This window comes from Aegilops tauschii, chromosome 2, assembly GCF_002575655.3.
Source record: "Aegilops tauschii subsp. strangulata cultivar AL8/78 chromosome 2, Aet v6.0, whole genome shotgun sequence".
NCBI lineage: Eukaryota > Viridiplantae > Streptophyta > Magnoliopsida > Poales > Poaceae > Aegilops > Aegilops tauschii.
The window spans coordinates 56853161-56865937 of NC_053036.3; the positions used below are offsets into that span (position 1 = coordinate 56853161).

The 12777-nt window shown below is 49.5% G+C and overlaps 1 protein-coding gene across 1 annotated transcript; it reads left to right on the forward strand.

Moving 5' to 3' along the window:
* Nucleotides 1-929: 929 nt before the first annotated feature.
* LOC109782693 (subtilisin-like protease) lies at nucleotides 930-3309 on the forward strand. Its single transcript, XM_020341311.4, has one exon. The coding sequence runs from the start codon at nucleotides 980-982 to the stop codon at nucleotides 3233-3235; it is 2256 nt and encodes a 751-aa protein (XP_020196900.1). The 5' UTR covers nucleotides 930-979; the 3' UTR covers nucleotides 3236-3309.
* The last annotated feature ends 9468 nt before the right edge of the window (nucleotides 3310-12777 follow it).

Genomic DNA, 12777 nt, shown 5'->3' on the forward strand with positions numbered 1-12777 from the left:
TGCCACAGGTGTTGGGATCATCGTCTTCTGGCAAGGTGATGGCAATGCCGGTCTTGGCGACGGGGCCTAAGAAACAGAATCCGGTGCCATGTCCCATACCCTCTCGAGCTTCTTCGCCAAAGCAAAAGGTACAGCTTTCTTCCCCGGCACTAGGAATGGCCGTCGCGGGTTCCTTTTCCAAGGTGGTCGTCTCATCTTGGTTCAATCCTTATCTTGTGTTTCTGCCTGTTTGTAGACTATAATCTGATTCGCGGAGCACCAGAAGGTTGGTCCACTGGAACGCCAAGGGCAGACCTTCCATGCACCCACTCTGTCAGTGTCATTTTCTCCCATTTCTTAGTGCAGCTCCTGCTAATTTTCGTTTAAAAATCTGTTGATAGAACTCGTTTTGAGCGCAATAGAAAATGACCCGTTCAACCTCACCTGATTTCATGACTAAGATATTGTCATTTACTACGATATTTTTGTTCAAGGATCTGTTGACATATAGTACGTACTCATTTATGAGATGATAGCAGATCATATCTGGGGATACAGAACCAGCAGGTATTAACTTCGAAAAATTAATTGTCCTCCAATTTTGCAGATACTTCAGTAGGAGTATATTTATTCAATATCATCAAGAGAATGGAAAATATCTTTCCCGGTATCCCCTATCCCGCACCATAAAACCGGGTAGATGCATTACCCACGTTCCTGCCATCCCAGTAAACCTTATCATATCTTCCAGATTTAGCGCAAATTAAAGTCATTAATGTGTTGCCAAAGATGCGCTGGATTTATCAACTGATGATTAATACATGCCAAAACTAAGGCAACGCATTAATCATTCGTGCTGTATAAAGATTACCCGGTGATTAATACATGCCAAAAATAAGACAACGCATTAATCATTCGTGCTGTATAAAGATTACCCGGTGATTGATCCTATTCCAGCATTGCCATCATCTTCCTCGTGTAGCTGTTCGTGGCTTGAGGAATGGCGTCGTTTAGGAACCTCTCCGTGCCACTTCTCTTGCTCACCATCCTTTTTCCTATGCTCGCACTCTGCTATATCAATCCAGCTGCCACAAGCGTACACCAAAATGCCACAAAGTCCTCTGCTTCTCGTGCTTACATCGTGCTCGTAGAGCCACCGCGCTCGAATGCCGGCGAAGACGCCCACCGCCAGTGGCACGAGTCTTTCTTGCCGACCTCGTTGGCGGATGAGTCCAGCGAGTCGCGCCTTCTCCACTCCTACACAGAGGTGTTCAGCGGCTTTGCCGTGAGGCTCACTGACGCTGAGCTCGACACTATGGCCAAGAAGCCAGGGTTCGTGCGTGCATTCCCGGACCGAACGCTGCAGCTCATGACCACCCACACGCCGGAGTTCCTCGGCCTAAAGAACGGCACCGGGTTCTGGAGCCGGGCTGGCTACGGGAAGGGAGTCATCATTGGACTACTCGACACCGGTCTCTATGCGACGCACCCTTCCTTTGACGACCATGGAGTTTCGCCACCCCCAACAAGGTGGAAGGGCTCGTGCAAGGCGGCCCGGTGCAACAACAAGCTCATCGGTGCCAAGTCACTCATTCAGGGTGATGAATTTGGCGACGAAGAGGGGCACGGAACGCACACCTCGTCCACTGCCGCCGGGAACTTCGTCACCGGCGCATCATACCATGGTGCGGGCGTGGGCAAGGGCACCGCGGCCGGAATTGCTCCTGGCGCTCACATCGCCATGTACAAGGTATGCGCCAATAGACGCTGTAAGCAATCTGCCGTACTGGCAGGCCTAGAAGAGGCCATCAAGGATGGTGTGGACGTGCTCTCCCTCTCCCTTGGCGGTGACACGATTGCCAGCTTCGATGAGGACCCCATTGCTATTGGTGCATTCAGTGCTGTGTCCAAGGGCATCCTCGTGGTGTGCGCCGCCGGCAATAGCGGTCCGAGGCCGGGCTCGATCACCAACGAGGCGCCGTGGTTGCTCACGGTCGCCGCCGGCTCCCTGGATCGGAGCTTTGCTGCCAGCCTGCATCTCGGCAATGGCAAGAGCATCGACGGAGAAGCACTTACCCAGAAAGTGAGTCCGAGTTCAAAGTCACACCCTCTCCTCTACTCCGAGGAACGACGGTACTGCAATTACAAGAGTGGCAGTGGCATCACCGGTAAGATCTTGGTCTGCGAAGGCACTAGGTCGAAGACTCAACAGTCCAACATCCACAGAATAGTGGGTGCTGGTGCGGCTGGTGTGGTGCTGTTCAACGATGAAATCAGCGGCTACAGCACCATGGTTCAGGATTACAACTCCAGTGTTGTACAGGTGAGCGCGGCCGACGGCGATGTCCTCATAGCTTATGCCGCGTCATCAGAGAGCAGCTCCGTGGCCTCTCTCATCTACAACAACACACTGTTTGGTGTCCGTCCGGCCCCCGTCGTGCCCTTTTTCTCTTCCCGTGGTCCAAGCATCATCGCGGTCGGCATCCTAAAGCCGGATATATTGGCACCAGGCCTCAACATCCTCGCCGCGTGGCCGCCAAGCACGGGCTCTGGAAGGGGCACTTTCAACATCATATCAGGAACATCCATGGCGACGCCACACGTCAGTGGTGTCGCTGCGCTTATCAAAAGCATCCATCCTGACTGGTCGCCAGCCGCCATCAAATCTGCCATCCTAACGACGTCGGACATCGTTAATAGCACTGGTGGCTCAATCTTGGACGAGCAACATAGGAAGGCCGGCGTGTATGACACAGGCGCCGGCCATGTGAACCCGACCAGAGCCGCAGATCCTGGCTTGGTGTACGACCTCAGCGTCACCGACTACGCCGGCTACATCTGCTGGCTCCTCGGTGACAGCGGCCTAGCAACCATCGTGCGCAACTCAAGCTTGACCTGTGCGAAGCTGCCCAAGGTCCATGCTGTGCAGCTTAACTACCCGACGATAACCGTGTCAGCGACATCGACGCCATTCACAGTGAAGCGGACTGTGACGAACGTTGGGCCAGCAAACTCGACGTTCACGGCGAAGGTGGACGCGCCAAGATCACTGACAGTGCGTGTCTCCCCGGAGACGCTGGCATTCTCCAAAACCGGAGAGAAGAAGACCTTCAGCGTGTCCGTGAGCAGCCACGGCTTGGGCGAGGAACTGCACTTGGAGGGAAGCTTGAGCTGGGTATCGGAGAAGCATGTCGTGCGGAGCCCCATCGTTGCTGTCTCCCCAAGAGGCGATACTGCTCCGGACCCATCACCATGAATGATGTACGTGCCGTGAAATCAGTAAATGTTTACTTTGTCAACATAATAATAAATAAACAGTATTAATGGAAATTTGTATTATGAATTACTGGTGCAAAATTTTAGGTATGCCATTCAAACTAGAGATCAGTAATTGATATTGCATCCTGCTGCTTAATGCCTGTTTGAAACTCCACCGACCTTTTTGTTCAGAACAGGAAACTTATGAAACTCTGGAGTTGCATTCGTCTCTGTAAACTTTTGTCAGATAAGAAACAGAGAAAATGGGTGAAAAGAGAGGCGATTGTGTCCATCACAGGCCATCTGCAATTGAAAGTCTTTTCGCTTTAATTCAGATGCCCCTCTAAGTGCTCAACAAAAGAAATGTGAAAATTGTTGGTGTAAATCTCGTTACAAGTCTGCATGTTTCGTACAGTTGTATGAATGTGCAAGTTTGTGGGTTTCCTGCAGACATATGAATACTCAATATAAACACATACTATATGCTAGACTCAAAATTCATGTTTATAGTGCTTTTGTTCCATGCGTGATATAAGCGCATATATGCTAGACCAAGTATCACCATCACTTGGTATGGCAAAGAAAGTTAGAATGCATTCCATCAAGCACCAACATCCAGGATTCCAGGTCGTGGTAGTACAATGCATTATTTGGTCTTTCACTAGAAATTGACATTCTTTTTGTTTAGTTTTACAACAAAAGGACTTGAACGTTGTTACATTAATCTGCTTCCTCAGGGGTGAGATCTTGAACATTGTTCTAATTGCAGGATTGTGCCACATAGAGAAAATTCATGCACCGCATTCTATTACCGAGTTTCCATTGGCTCCTGTCTCATGGAAATGTTTCTTTGGCTACTATGGCACACAACTAATTCTTGATCTTTGATTCAGAATAATTTCACAGAAAGATTATGGGAATATAATCTTTATAATTATTTTTCATGACGCTTTGATTTGTATTTGGGAAGTTTTCATATGGTCCACTATGCTCTCAATTGAAAAAAAGGGGAAAATTTCATGATCAAACCTATTGAAAGTTTTCCATTGTTTAAATGTCAATTGTGTCTTATGCACCTAATCCTTCAAAAAGTCATGTGGTTTCTCTGTGCCACAGCAAACTATCTGTACTTGCTTATTCATGTGGTTCCTATTTATGTAGAAAATGGCATGTCATGACATCCAATTCATGTGTTGTAGTAACATAATCATAGGCATGATACTCATCATTCATAGATAAAAGAGGGTAGTCCCCGAGTGTTCCTCGGGGGACCCGTTGTCTCGTACTCAATACAAAAGGTAGCATGGTACATACTGCATTTTAACTGTAAAATCTTCGGAGGAGATTGGCGTTCCATGGTCGTTCCGACTCCTTGCCGGAATCATCTCTCTTGCGTGCCTTCGGCTTCTGCGCGTCGATCAGGTAGTAGGAGTCGTTGCCTAAGGTTCTGCTGATGACGAAGGGGCCTTCCCAGGGGGCCGAGAGCTTGTGCTGGCCGGCTGTTTGCTGGATCAGCCGGAGCACAAGATCACCCTCTTGGAAGGATCTTGGCTTGACCTTCCGGTTGTGGTAGCGGCGTAAACCCTGCTGGTAGATGGCGGACCGGCTGAGGGCTAACAGCCGGCTTTCTTCCAGCAGGTCGACGCCGTCTTCTCTTGCTTCCTTGGCCTCCGCCTCCGTGTACATGGTGACCCGAGGTGAGTCGAACTCAATGTCAGTTGGGATGACAACCTTGGCACCATATACAAGGAAGAAAGGGGTGAAGCCGGTTGACTTGTTCGGGGTAGTGCGCAGACTCCAAAGGACGGCCGGCAGCTCGTCGAGCCAACAGCCGGCCGAACGCTCTAGTGGCACGACCAATCGGGACTTGATGCCGGAGAGGATGAGGCCGTTTGCTCGCTCGACTTGGCCGTTTGACTGCGGCTGGGCAACGGACGCTAGGTCCAGTCAGATGCCCTGTGTCGCGCAGAAACGTGCCAGTGCTCCCTTGGCAAAATTCGTGCCGTTGTCGGTGATGATGCTGTGTGGTACGCCATACCGGGTTGTAATATCTGCGATGAATGTTACGGTAGTCGGCCCATTCAGTTTCTTGATCGGCTTCGCTTCAATCCACTTGGTAAATTTGTCCACGGCGACAAGCAGATGTGTCATGCCGCCACGCGCCGTCTTAAATGGGCCCACCATGTCCAGTCCCCAGACGGCAAAAGGCCAGGTGAGGGGAATGGTCTTGAGTGCAGAAGCCGGCAGGTGTTGCTTGGAGCTGAAGACTTGGCACCCTTTGCAGTGTTTGACTAATTCCTTGGCGTCATCCAAAGCAGTCGGCCAGAAGAACCCATGGCGGAAAGCTTTGGCGACGAGTGATCTTGAGGCCGCGTGGTGGCCGCATTCGCCTTGGTGGATGTCCTTGAGGATTGCTATGCCCTTCTCTGGCTTGACGCAGCACTGGAAGACTCCAGTAACGCTGCGCCTAACGAGCTCTCGGTTCACTATTGTGTACGCTCCGGCTCGGCGTTGGACTTGCCTTGCCGAGATCTCGTCAGTCGGCAGCTCTCTGTTTACCAGGAAGTTGAGGATGGGCTGGGCCCATGATGGAGCTGTGACTTCTTCTATTGCCATTACGGCGACTGCGACCAGGGCGGGTGGGCTGGGTGGTGAAGAGTTGGAGTCGGCCACCGCCTGTTGTGTCGATGCAGTCCCCGGGCCGACTACCGTAGTCCCCGGGCCGGGTTCTGAAGTCCCCGGGCCGGGTGCGACTATGGCAGCCCCCGAGCCGCCTGTCGAAGTCCCCGAGCCGCCTGCTCGGTTCCCTAAGTCAGATCCGACTGCGTCGGGGTCAGGCGGTACGAAGATGGAATCAGATTCTGGAGATGGCTTGACAGATGGCTTGAGGAGGCGTTGGAGAGAGACGCCGGTTGGTATAGCTTGTCGGGTGGAGCCTATTCGTGCCAGGGCATCTGCTTGCTCGTTGTCGGCCCGTGGCACGTGAAGGAACTCGCACCCTTCAAAATATCCACTGATTTGCTGAACAAGGAAGCGGTAGCTCGCCATGTTTGCATCCTTGGCGTCCCAGTCGCCAGATGATTGCTGGACTACCAAGTCCGAGTCACCATAGCACAGGATCCGGCGTATGCCGAGTTCTTTGGCTAGCCGGAGCCCGTGTATGAGCGCCTCGTACTCGGCCACGTTGTTGGAGGCGGCAAAATGAATTTGCAATGTGTATCTGAGCTTGTCGCCCTTGGGAGAGGTGAGGACGATGCCGGCTCCCAAGCCGGTGCGCATCTTGGATCCATCGAAGTGCATCCGCCAATGAGTGGAGTCGGGGGCCGGTGGCAGGTACTGGGTCTCGGCCCAGTCGACAAGGAAGTCGGCCAATGCCTGGGACTTGATGGCGGTGCGAGGCTGGTAGAAGATTGTGTAAGGAGCCAGCGCAATGGCCCATTTTGCCACCCGGCCGGATGCATCCCGGCTGCCTATGATCTCGGCGAGCGGGGCAATACATACGACCGTGATGGGGTGCTCTTGAAAGTAGGGCTTGAGCTTCTTGGCGGCGAAGTACACACCATAGCACATCTTCTGGTAGTGCGGGTAGTTCTGCTTCGAGGTGGACAGTACTTCGCTCAAATAATACACCGGCCTCTGGACTGGCTGAGCTCGGCCTTCTTCCGGGCGCTGAACCACGATAATGGTGCTGACCACCCGGCTAGTGGCAGCAATGTAAAGGAGCATGGGCTCTTTCTCAGTCGGTGCCGCCAAGACAGGCGGCGTGGCCAGCATCTTCTTTAGCTCGTGGAAAGCTTGGTCTGCTTGATCGTTCCACTCGAAATGAGTGGACTTCTTCATGAGCCGGTAGAGGGGGAGGGCTTTCTCTCCTAGCCGGCTAATGAAGCGGTTTAGGGAGGCCAGACATCCGGTAAACTTTTGGACGTCTCGTAGCTTGGTAGGAATCTCCATTCCCTCTATGGCCTTGATCTTCACTGGGTTGCATTCGATGCCGCGCTCGGAGACCAGGAAGCCTAGAAGCTGGCCGGCTGGTACTCCGAACACGCATTTCTCGGGGTTGAGCTTGATCTGAAACCGGCGCAAGTTTTCAAATGTCTCCCTGAGGTCTTCCAGCAAGGTGCCACGCTTCTCTGTCTTCACCACAATATCGTCTACATAGACGTGGGCATTTCTGCCGAGCTGCTTGAGGAGGCATTTCTGCATGCAACGCTGAAAAGTGGCACCGGCATTTCTCAAGCCGAATGTCATAGTCAGGTAGCAGAAAGCTTCGAATGGCGTGATGAAGGCGGTCTTCAGGCGATCAGCCGGATCCAGCTTTATCTGGTGGTAGCCTGAGTAGGCATCCAAGAAGCTCAACAGCTCGCATCCGGCTGTGGAGTCTATCACTTGATCAATCCTTGGCAGGGCGAAGGGATCTTTGGGGCAGGCTTTGTTGAGGCTGGTGTAGTCTATACACATGCGCCACTTGTTATTCTTCTTCAGCATGAGGACCGGGTTGGCAAGCCACTCTGGAAAGAACACTTCCATAATGAAGCCGGCTGCCAGAAGCCGGGCTATCTCTTCTCCTACAATCCTTCTCTTCTCCTCCGATAGTCGGCGCAGGGGCTGTTTGACTGGTTTTGCGTCGGCTCAGATGTGCAACTTGTGCTCGGCGAAATCCTTCGGAACACCCGGCATGTCCTTGGGTGACCATGCGAAGATGTCCCGATTCTCATGGAGGAAATCGACGAGCTCGCCTTCCTATTTGCTGTCCAGATTTGCCCCAATGACGGCAAACCTTTCTGGGTTCTCCGGGTCCAGAGGTATCTTCTTTGTTTCTTTGGCCGGTTGGAAGGAACCTTGGGCATCATACTCCTTGGAGTCAGGGGACAGAGTTGTAGGATCTTGAAGTATGTCTAGAGGGGGGTGATTAGACTACTTGACCAATTAAAAACTTAACCTTTTCCCAATTTTAGTCTTTGGCAGATTTTAACTATCTTAGCACAAGTCAAGCAATCTTCACACAATTCAAGCAAGCATGCAAAGAGTATATGGGCAGCAGAAAGTAAAGCATGCAACTTGCAAGAATGTAAAGGGAAGGGTTTGGAGGATTCAAACACAATTGGAGACACAGATGTTTTTGTCGTGGTTCCGATAGGTGGTGCTATCGTACATCCACGTTGATGGAGACTTCAACCCACGAAGGGTAACGGCTGCGCGAGTCCACGGAGGGCTCCACCCACGAAGGGTCCACGAAGAAGCAACCTTGTCTATCCCACCATGGCCGTCGCCCACGAAGGACTTGCCTCACTAGCGGTAGATCTTCACGAAGTAGGCGATCTCCTTGCCCTTACAAACTCCTTGGTTCAACTCCACAATCTTGTCGGAGGCTCCCAAGTGACACCTAGCCAATCTAGGAGACACCACTCTCCAAGAAGTAACAAATGGTGTGTTGATGATGAACTCCTTGCTCTTGTGCTTCAAATGATAGTCTCCCCAACACTCAACTCTCTCTCACAGGATTTGGATATGGTGGAAAGAAGATTTGAGTGGAAAGCAACTTGGGGAAGGCTAGAGATCAAGATTCATATGGTAGGAATGGAATATCTTGGCCTCAACACATGAGTAGGTGGTTCTCTCTTAGAAATGGTAAGTTGGAAGTGTAGGTTTGTTCTGATGGCTCTCTCCACGAATGAAGAGGAGGTGGAGGGGTATATATAGCCTCCACACAAAATCTAACCGTTACACACAATTTACCAATCTCGGTGGGACCGAATCAACAAACTCGGTCGGACCGATTTAGTAAACCTAGTGACCGTTAGGATTTTCGGTGGGACCGACATGCAACTCGGTAGGACCGATATGGTTAGGGTTAGGGCATAACGTAATCTCGGTGAGACCGATTACACAAACTCGGTAAGACCGATTTTGGTAATAAGCTAACCAGAGAGTTGGTCAGGTAAACTCGGTGGGACCGGTTCACTCATTTCGGTGGGACCAAAATGTTACGAAAGGGAAACAGAGAGTTTACATTGCAATCTCGGTGGGACCGATCGCTCACTTCGGTTAGACCGAAACGTTACGAAGGGAAACAGAGAGATTACAATCCCATCTCGGTGAGACCGAGATCCCTATCGGTGAGACCGATTTGCCTAGGGTTTGTGGCAGTGGCTATGACATCTGAACTCGGTGGCGCCGGATAGAAAGAATCGGTGGGGCTGAGTTTGACTTTGGGTTTGGGTCATATGTGGATGTGATAAAGTAGTTGAGGGTTTTTGGAGCATATCACTAAGCATCATGGAGCAAGAAACTCATTAAGCAACACCTCATCCCTTCTTGATAGTATTGGCTTTTCCTATAGACTCAATGTGATCTTGGATCACTAAAATATAAAATGAAGAGTCTTGAGCTTTTGAGCTTGAGCCAATCCTTTTATCCTTAGTATTTTGAGGGATCCACTTTCCTCATCCATGCCATGCCATTCATTGAGCTTTCCTGAAATATTGGTCTTGGAATAGTATTAGCCCAATGAGCTATATGTTGTTAGGAATTACCAAAACCACCTAGGGATAGTTGCACTTTCAATCTCCCCCTTTTTGGTAATTGATGACAACATATAGATCAAAGCTTCGACAAATGATAATAAGATTTAAAAACATCGTCGCTTTGAGAAGTATGTGATAAGCAAGAGCTCCCCCTAAATTTGTGCATAGTTTTAAGATTTGCTTTGGACTGCAAATGCACAAGGAATTAGGCTCATGGGTTACTCTTCCATGTCACATACATCTTGGTGGAGCGCTCAAAATAATAAAGATTGAATACATGCACTCATCACCAAGAAAAGTGAATGATCATATAGAGATAAGTGAGATAATGTTAGCCAACAAGCATAAGTGTAGCTTATGATCAAACACATGATCATCAATGTCTCACACAGGCAGAAACGTAGTATCTCAAGCAAGCAAAAGCAAATAAGTTCAACCACCAAAACAAGAGAGAACAAAAGCAAACTCTCTCTCTCTCTCGAAGCCTATGATCTATACATTTTTCTCCCCCTTTGGCAACAAGTTACCAAAAAGTTCATAGAAAATGCATAGTGCTAGATCGACTCTCAGGCTTGGTCTTTAGGTGGTGGTGTAGAGATGGCTCCTTGGACGAAGACTTCAGTCAATGTGGATGGAGCTGGAGGTGTAGGTGCTGAAGCTGGTTGCACTAGAGCTGTAGGACCTGTAGCTGGTGCTGATGAAGTGGCTCTGGTGTCTGTCACTAGCACTGCAGTTGATCTGTGAGCTCGAGGCACTCTGGCAAATGCATCTGTGGTTGTCTTGCCCTTCCTCTCCTGCATGTCATCCTGAAGCTGCTCAACAACAGACTGGATCTCAGTTACTTTCACGTCCAAGTCATAGAACTTCTGCTCCATGATCCTCTCCAGGCTCTCCTGGTTTTGAGTCAAGGTGGCCAGCCCTTTCTCAATCCTCAGGGTGGATGCAATCAAGTAGCCTAGTTGATCTTGTTTGCTCTTCAAAAAGTACCGAGATGCCTCTTCCATTGTTGGCATCTTGGTAGCCTTCTCTGTCCTTGCCTTCTCCTTCTTCTCTTGTGCTTGCACTGAAGATGGTTCATGTTCATTCATTACTACTTCGTTGTCCTCAAAGTCTGGATAGATAGCAAGGTGTTCCTTATCCAACTGGTATGTGCCTGTGCCCATCTTCAAGTTAATCAGCTCCTGGATTTGTGGGGCATATCCACAACTTCTTTTCTGGTCTGCTGCTGTCCTCTTGATAGTCTCAACTATGAGGCTCATGACCTTGAATTTCTGAGGTCTTCTTCTTTCTGGCCCTGGTGGCAGCTTTGGGCAAGTTGCTTGGGGTGCTCCTGCTGCCTTCATCTGAGCCGCTAGAGGGACTAGTGCCCTCACTCATCTGAACCTGCTCCTCTTCTCTGTTCTGGCTGTCACTTTGATCTGACATACTGCACACACTGACTGCTGACCCTGTGAATAGTTATAGATGAGATAGAGTGGATGAGCATCACAAAATACAGAGGTTTTTGCAAAACAATGATTCAAAAACTTAGTTTTAGTTTTCCACAGAAAGCATTTCAGATCAACCGATTTGTAAACTCGGTGATACCGAAGCAGCTTTTGGAACCTAAACTAGTGATCTCGGTCAGACCGAGTCACAGTTCGGTGGCACCGAGACTGCTAGGGTTTCACAAAATCCTGAACTCGGTCACACCGATTTGCAATTCTCGGTCAGACCGAGAATTACTTGTGCAATGGCCTTAGCCGAATCGGTGGAACCGAGTTCTACAACTCGATGGGTCCGAGATGGTTTCGGCGGAAACCTAACCCTAAATTTCCAAATCACTTCTAATCTAAGGATCGTTTTGAGTGGATAGAATTGTTTCAATCGTGGCAAGTATCATGATGAACACAATGTGCTAGGAATCAGACGGGGATAGCACTGTGATCGAGTCCATACCCTAACTTGGCGATGAACTCGCTACGGCGTCAACGGCGGGGTTGAATTCCGTTGACGGCGGCGGAGACCAGTGACAGGAGGCGGCTGGCGACGAAGTCGACGATCCGGAGACCTAGAAGGCAGAGGGAGCTATGCGCGGGCGAAGGGGTTTGGAGAAAGTTTTCCAAATTTTTGCCCGTGAGTATATATAGCCCGACCCTGTCGGTGTGACCAAGTGGAACGACTCGGTGGCACCGAGATGCATAACTATTGACAGTTACAGCAACTCGGTGAGACTGAAAAGTTCAAATCGGTTGCACCGAGATTGAAAACCTAGATCGACTTAGTGATCTCGGTATGACCGAAATGGAAGAATCGGTCAGACCGAAACACACAAAGAAGTTTTGGAAGTTTAAGTCCATGACGAATCGGGGACTCCGAGTGCTCCTCACACAAAGTGGTTTGAATCTGACTTGATCAAATTTTGTGATGTAGCATGAATAGAGTTTGAGACGAGAAAAGCATAGATAGCTAGAGAAGGTTCTTAGGCATTCTTGTTCATCCACTTGGCAAAAGAAAAAAGAAACCAATCAATCAAAGAAACAAGTGGATGTCCTCGAATGAGTTAAATATGCAACCAACATGCTCACACAATAAAATGGCAAATGAAATATGTGGCAAAGCATGCACAACCAATTCTAGCATCTATCAAACAATTGGCGATGACTAGGTCATCTATATATGAGTATATTGACTTAGGAGTCAAATGAGAACATTTGATCATAGGTCATACTCATCGTTTAAGCTCAAGTGGGGATACCACTTTTACATAATGCATTGATATGTTCACACCATTAGAGTTGCTTTGACTCAATTCTTAGAGTTAGGCTCCCCCTAGATGTGAGATCCCCCCTTAGAGGGATGAACTAACCTTGGGTTTTGTCGATGATGACTTCATGTAGGTGTTGAAGATGTGGATGCTCAATGTTGATGAAGATCATTTGGAGCAATCCTTTGGAGTGAGTTGCACTTTCAATACCTACACGGGTTAGTCCCACAAGGAACAAACAAATATATCCATAGACATAGAGTGATGCAC